Genomic DNA, 7722 nt, shown 5'->3' on the forward strand with positions numbered 1-7722 from the left:
AGGATATTATTAAAAATTGGTTTATTATTTCAAGTGATTTAATTACATGTATTTTATTTTGTATGGGTTTTGTTTATAATGTTTTAATTTGTTTCAATAATTATGTTATTAAATTAAATAGCGTTTTTTATAATTTAAATTAAATTAGCAAATAATTTTAAAAAGTAAAGGTAAGTATATTTAATTTTACATATAAAAAGTGACATTTCAATGTACTTTGGAAAATTGTTCGTATCTGGAAAAACTTATAATCGACAGATACCTGAAGAAAGTATTAATTATTTAATGGATTCCATGGGATATCATATTTTTTCACAAATTTCCGAGCGTTCCAAGGGATATTACAGGATTACTAAGAATTTTTTGGGATTTAAAAAAATTTGACGGTATTTTAGAATTCTAAAAAAATGTCGCAGCTGATTAAAAATATTTCGGTGAATTTTTGAAAAGAATTAAAATTTTTGATCGGTGTAGGACAGTTTTGAAACGAATTCTAATTCAGAGTTGAAACAGGGGATTTTTCAAAAGAATTATAATTGTAACTTGGAACAGGAAATTTTCAAATGTAAATAAAATTTTAATTGGAACAGGGAGTTATCAAATCTTAATAAATTCTGAACTATATAACTGGAAACTTTCGTTAAGAATAAAAATTCTGGATTGGAACTGGAATTCTTTTTCTTTAGAAATGCAATTCTAACTCGGAACAGGAAATTATTAAATTAAAATAAATTTTGTGTTCGAAGAGCGAATTATTTGTAAAATTTTAACAAATTTTGATCTATAACTGGAAATTTTCAAAAAGAATTGAAATTCTCGATTGGCTCAACATTATATATTGGAACTAGGAATTTTTTAACGAATTCTAATTATGAATTGAAACTCGGTATTTTCGAAAAAAATTTCTGAGTTGGAACAGGTACGTTAAAAAAATATATAATATTGACTTAGATCAGTCAATTCTTAATTTAAATTGATGTTGAGTTGGAACAGAACATTTTAAAAATGTTAACCAATTCTGAGCTGCTCCTGAAAATGTTTGAAAAGAATTAACATTCTGAATTGAAACAGGAAATACTTAAATTTAACTAAATTAATTTCGAGTTGGAACAGGGAATTTTGAAAATTTCAAATTTTTTTACTTGGAACTGGAAATTTTCGAAAATAATAAAAATTCTGAATTAGAACTGGGAATTTAAAAAATAATTACAGTTCTAACTTGGAACAGGGATCTTAAAAATTTTAATTAATTTGGAGTTGGAACAGAGAATTTTCAAATTTTAACAAATTTTGAGCTGCAATTGGTATTTTTTAAAGAATTCCAATTCTGAATTGATACCGGGGATTTTTGAAAATAATTAAAGTCATGGTTTGGAATTTAAATTTTTCAAATTTAAAGTAATTTCGAGTAGGAACAAGAAATTTTCAATTTTTAACCATTTTTTACCTGGAACTGGAAATTTTCGAAATGAATAAAAATTCTGAATTGGAACTGGGAATTTTAAAAATAATTAGTTCAAACTTGGGACAGGGAACTTAAAAATTTAAATTAATGTGGAGTTGGAACAGGGAATTTTTCAATTTTAACCAATTTTGGGCTGTAATTGGTATTTTTTAAAGATTTTCAATTCTGAATTAAAACTGGGGATTTTCGAAAATAAATAAATTTCTAGATTGGTCCCGGGTAATTTTTAAACGAATCCTAAATATGAGTTGAAACGGAGTATCTTCGAAAAGAATTGAAATTCCGCATTGGAACAGAAATGTTTCCAAAAAAATATAATTCTGACCTGGAACTGGAAATTCCCGAATTTAATAAAAAAATTTGGATTGGAACTGGGAATTTTTTTTAAAGAATTATAAATCTAATTTGGAATAGGGAATTTTCAAATTTTACCAATTCGGATATGGGACTAGAAATTCTCGAAGAGAAAAAAAATTAGATTGGGACAGAGTTTTCGTATTTAAAAAATTTCAAACCTGCAACTGGAAATTTTCTGAAAGAATTAAAATTATGGATCGGTACAGGTAATTTTTCAAAATAATTGTAATTTTAATTTGGAAAAGGTTATTTTCAAACTTTCACAAATTTTGAGCTAGATTTGGAAATTTTGGAAAATAATAAAAATTCTGGATTGGAATTAGAATTTTTGTTTAAAGAATTACAATTCTAACTTGGAACCGGGAATTATTAAATTTCAATAAACTTTGAGCTGGAACAGAGAATTTTTTAAATTATAACAAATTCTGACGTAGAACTGGAAATTTTCTAGAAGATTTAAAATTCTGTGTTGGAACTGGAAATATTAGAAAAAAAATTTTAGTTCTGGATTGGAACAGGGAATTTTTAAATGTGAATACATTTTTGAGAATCTAGATTTGGTAATTTTGGATAAGAATTAAAATTCTAGATGGAATTTGTTATTTCCCTTGGCAAAGGGAATAACATTTTTTAAATGTATTTTTAAATTGAAGAGGGAATTATCAAGTTTAAAAAAATTGTAAGCTGGGACCGGAAATTCTCGAAAAGAAAAAAAATTTAGATTTGGACAGAGAATTTTCAAATTTCAACAATTTCTGACCTGGAACTGGAAATTTTCGTAAATAATTAAAATTATGGATTGGTACAGGAAATTTTTCAAACTAATTCTAGTACAGAGTTCAAACAGGCCATTTTTGATAAGAATTAAAATTCTGCAATCGACCAGATAAGTTTTCAAAAGACTTGTAATTTTGATTTGGTACAGAGAATTCTTAAATTTTCACAAATTCTGAGCTAGGTTTCGAAATTTTTGAAAAGAATTAAAATTCTGGATTGGAATTAGGATTTTTTTAAAAAGAATGATAATTCTAACTTGGAACAGGGAATTGTTAAATTTAAATAAATTTTGTGTTGGGACAGAGAATTTTTTTAACTTTAACAAATTAAATTTTCGAAAAAAATTTAAATTCTGTATTGGAACTGCGAATTTTTGAAAATAATTTGAATTCTGGATTTGAGCAGAGAATTTTCAAATTTAAATAAATTTTGAGTTGGAACAGGGAATTTTTAAATTTTAACAAGTTTTGAGCTACACCTGTAAAATTTCCAATTGTTAGCAATTTCTTACCTGGAACTGGAATTTTTCGAAAAGAATAAAAATTCTGGATTGGAACTTGGAATTACCAAATTTAAACAAATTCTGAGCTAGATTTGGATTTGGATTTCGCAGATATAATCAGGAATTTTCATGAAGAATGATAATTTTGAATTCGAGTAGGGATTAGGCAATTGGAAATTTAAGCTTAAAAAAATTAGTTTATTACCTAACCAGTGTTAAAATTATCATAAGCGATTTTCATAAAAAATGCACGGCGGACCATTATTTATTAAATATAGAAATTAAATGAAATATAGAAAAACCTGTATTAGAAAAAAATTACTCGTACTTTTAAAGTAACTTTAAAAAATGCAAAAAAAATATTCATGTTAAACTCGCAATGTCAGGGAATTTTTTTCCAGGATTTAAGTAGACATCCTGAAGCGTCTATATGGTCAAATATTTTTTAAATTACAGAAAAAGTATATTTATGAAATATTTTGTGTATTTTGAGAAATTTAGGACCATACGTTCCTTATTCCCTTTTATTTAATTTCCCAAATTTTCAATTTGACATATTAATTTGTATGGACGCAAGTTGTTGAAAAGAAAATGTCACTAAATTAGGAATCGGGTAGGTATAATTTAAAATAAAATTTTTAAATAATTTGTTTTAGTGTACTTATATAAATGGATCGCCGCAAAACACATTTGTACCTGGCGCAATAGAGTTGGCGGCAAGGTACAAGACTTTTATTGCAGGCGATGATTTTAAATCTGGACAGACAAAGTTGAAATCAGTTTTGGTGGATTTCCTTGTTTCTGCCGGAATTAAACCTGTTTCGATTGTCAGCTACAATCATTTGGGCAACAACGATGGATTCAATTTATCGGCCCCTCAGCAGTTCAGATCCAAGGAGGTACGCTAAAAGTCAAAAATTAATTAATAATGATTGAAATTTAATAGAATGAAGTAAACATGAATTTTTGAAACATTAACTTTTGAACGGGACTCAGTTTGAATTAATTTATGAATTTCCTGCACTGTTAACTTTGTATATTAAAATTTGTAAACCAATAATTAGGCTTGATCATAAATTTTATTACTAAATGTTTCTAAACATTATTGATAGAATAAATTATTTCAATTGTAGATGATTGTTTAATCATAGGAAATAATTCTGCTTTTAACATTTCACTTCTACACTATAATTGATAAAACTATCTTATAATTTCAAAACGAGAAGAATTCTAATAGAAAATTGAAAAAAATAACAAACTTTAATACGGTAATTTTGCCGTATTGCATAAACTTAGAAAAAAATTGAGCAGGTTTAAAAGATATTCAGAAGTTTTGAAATAATTCAAAAATAATAAAAAATTGTTAAGATTTTTTTACTAATTATTTAAGGTCTGGCTTGAAAATTCAAATAATTTATTGAATTTTAATCTTTTTTGTTTGAAAATTCGACCGTTTGATTAAAAACTCATCTTTTTATGCTGAAAATTCAACTAATTTGTTAAAGCAATCATTTTCGGTCGAAAATTAAATTATGCTTTTGAAAATTCATCCTTTTTGGATTCGAAATTCTTTTTTTTTTTTTTTTTTTTTTGAAAATTCATCAATTTAGATTTTAATGCAACTGTTTGTTCGAAATTTAATTTCTTTTTTTATATTTGTTTTTTCTTTATGTTGAAAATTCATCTCTCTGGGTAGAAAATCTTTTTTTTTTTACTTGTCGAAAATTAAATTATTTGGTTGAAAATGCAATATGTTTTGGCTGAAAATCTCAGGAATTTAAAGGCAGAAGATTTTCGAAAGTTTGAAAAATTAAAGATATCCAAATTGACTTCAAAATATTGAGGTGCTTCAGATTTTAAAGCTTTAAACCTTGGAAGATGGCCAAATTTTAAAGAATTAAGAAAGCGTTCCATATTTTAAAGATGCCCAGAATTTCAAATCTTTTAAAATTTTGTAAGGCCCAAAATTTTAACATGTTAAGAATAAAAAGAGGCCTCGTTAAGAAATGTGAGGTAAATTTTAGAATTTTGCATTGGCCCCAAATTATAGAGAATTAAAAATTTGAAAATCAGAGTATGCCCTTAAAAGTATTAAATCTTTTAAATTTGTATTTAATTTTTTATATTTTTAGTCCTAGGAATTTTGAAAGGGCCCCATATTTTAAGCGAATAATGCTTTGTAAAGACCCTATATGTTAAGGAATTGAAAATTTGAAAGCGTTTCATTTTTTTGCAGGCCCAAAATTTCAAACCTTTTCAAATTTGATAACGTCGAAAATTTTAACATATTAAAAAATAAAAATAGAAACAAAATTTAAGAAATGCGAGCTAAATTTGTGAGTGTTTGGATGGGCCCCATATTTTAGATAATCGAAAACTAAAAAAACTGCTTTATGCTGTATTAAACCTTTCAAATTTGTAAATTAAATTTCCAAATTTCTAAGCCTAGGTATTTTGAAAAAAGGCTCTTTATTTTAAAGCGTTTCTAATGTGAAAAGGTCCATATTTAAAAGATTTTCAAATTTTGTGAAGCCTGAAAGCCAAATTTTAAAGAAAGATAAATTTTGAAACCTTAAAATATTAAACATTTCAAATTTGGAATTACTAAATTAAAAAGTAACCACCGTTTGAAGAAGCCTCAAATATTATTACATTAAAAATTTAGAGAACTGCCGACATTAAAAGTCTACTAAATGTTAGAAAACCCGGAAGTTTTTAAGAATTGACCATTTGGAAACCTGCTAATACCCTAAAAAATATTAAACGTTCAAATTTGGAACTAAAATTTTCAAATTCTTGAGCTTTTGGAATGGTTTCCAAGTTTTTTAGCCTCTTAAATGCAAATGGATCTTAAACTTAAAAGCTTCTAATTTTGAAAATGAATTATTTTTTAAGATATCAAAAAGCAATGTGGTGGACGATATGGTGAATTCAAACCAAATTCTCTACAAACCTGGAGAAAAACCAGACCACTGTGTGGTCATAAAATACGTCCCGTATGTTGGAGACAGCAAAAGAGCAATGGACGAATATACCTCAGAATTAATGTTGGGAGGACACAACACAATTGTGATCCACAATACCTGCGAGGATTCCCTCCTCGCAAGTCCCATAATCCTCGACCTGGTGCTCCTCGCTGAACTTTGCTCCAGGATCACCTTCAAACCAGCAGATCTTCCCGAGGAAGCATTTTCCGGATTTCACAGCGTTCTTTCCATACTTTCTTATCTTTGCAAAGCTCCTTTAGTTCCTAAAGATTCTCCAGTCGTTAATGCTTTGTTTAAACAAAGAACTGCAATTGAAAATATTCTCAGAGCTTGCCTTTCACTTCCTGCTGAGAATTACTTATTGCTGGAGCACAGACTTCCTTTGAAATTCTAGAGGACGATTGACGAAATTGATGAAGCTGATGATTCTGATAAAGCTGATGAATTTGATCAAATTGATTATTTTTATGAAACTCATGATTATTAAGAAGTTGATGGTTTTAATGAAACTGATGAATTTGATGAAACTGTAGATTTGTATGAAATTGATGATCTTGGATGAAACTGGTGATTTTAATGAAACTGATTATTTATGATGAAGCTAATGATTTTTATAAAACTGATGAATTTTATGAAACTGATGATTTTTGATAAAATTGATGATCTTGATGATTTCGATGAAACTAGTTATTTTGATTTTAATCAAACTGGCGATTTTGATCAAGCGCATGAATTTAATGAAACTGATGATTTTTGATGAAATTGATGATCGTGGTGAAACTGATGATTTTGATGAAACTGATGATTGAAATAAAGCTGATAATTGTAATAAAGCTGATAATTGTAATAAAACTGAATATTTTCATAGAACTGATGAATTTGATGAAACTAATGATCTTGATGAAACGGATGATTTTGATGAAACTGATGATTTTAATAAAGCTGATAATTGTAATGAAACTGAATATTTTCACAGAGCTGACAAATTTTATGAAAGTGACGATTTTTATGAAATTGATAATTTTGAAGAAATGATCCAAGGATTAGAATCTGTACACAAAGAATGGTAAACTAATGAATTGTGATTAGTTCACTGATTAGGATAATTACCTCTTCAGACTGTTAACTTCTTAGTATCTAAAACTATTTACTTTTTGGATATGATAAGTACATTGACGTTAGGTTTTGAATTTATAGGCTATAATTTTACAGAAGGGACTGATTCATACATTTTTTTGATTTTGTAATTAGAAAAAAAATAAAACTCTATGTATAAATATTGCTGTTTTTATTTAATTTCTCTCTCAGAGTCTGAAGTATAAATTTCATGTATGATAGATTTAAATTAAATCAAAAAATCCAAGAGAGCGAGAAGGGATGACAGGAGAAGAAGGGGAAGTGAAGCGAAATTAAGGGGAAAGAAATAGGCGAAATTAAGGTGGAAGTAGGGGAAATTAAGGCAAAAGAGGTAGGGGCAATTACAGGAGAAGTAGACGTAAGGAGAAGTAATGGGAAAATAAGTAGGGAAAGCGAGAGGAAATCATGAAGAAGAAGTAGGGGAAGTGAGGAGTTAAGGGAGAAGGAATAGAAGAAATAGGCGAAATTAAGAGAGAAGTAGGATATTTAGGCAGAAG

General features: G+C 27.5%; 1 protein-coding gene across 3 annotated transcripts in view; it reads left to right on the plus strand.

The window, feature by feature from the left end:
* The window catches only part of LOC117174420 (inositol-3-phosphate synthase 1-B), a 29213-nt gene extending 21852 nt beyond the window's left edge, over window positions 1–7361 (plus strand). For all 3 annotated transcript variants that reach the window (XM_033363534.1, XM_033363552.1, XM_033363543.1), the window contains 2 exons: window positions 3758–4000; window positions 5997–7361. In XM_033363534.1, the coding sequence (XP_033219425.1) occupies window positions 3758–4000; window positions 5997–6482 (729 nt within the window). In that variant the 3' untranslated portion in view covers window positions 6483–7361. The remainder of the gene's footprint in view (window positions 1–3757; window positions 4001–5996) is intronic.
* Window positions 7362–7722: the final 361 nt, after the last annotated feature.

The sequence above is a fragment of the Belonocnema kinseyi genome, chromosome 1 (assembly GCF_010883055.1).
Source record: "Belonocnema kinseyi isolate 2016_QV_RU_SX_M_011 chromosome 1, B_treatae_v1, whole genome shotgun sequence".
NCBI classification, from domain to species: Eukaryota; Metazoa; Arthropoda; class Insecta; order Hymenoptera; family Cynipidae; genus Belonocnema; species Belonocnema kinseyi.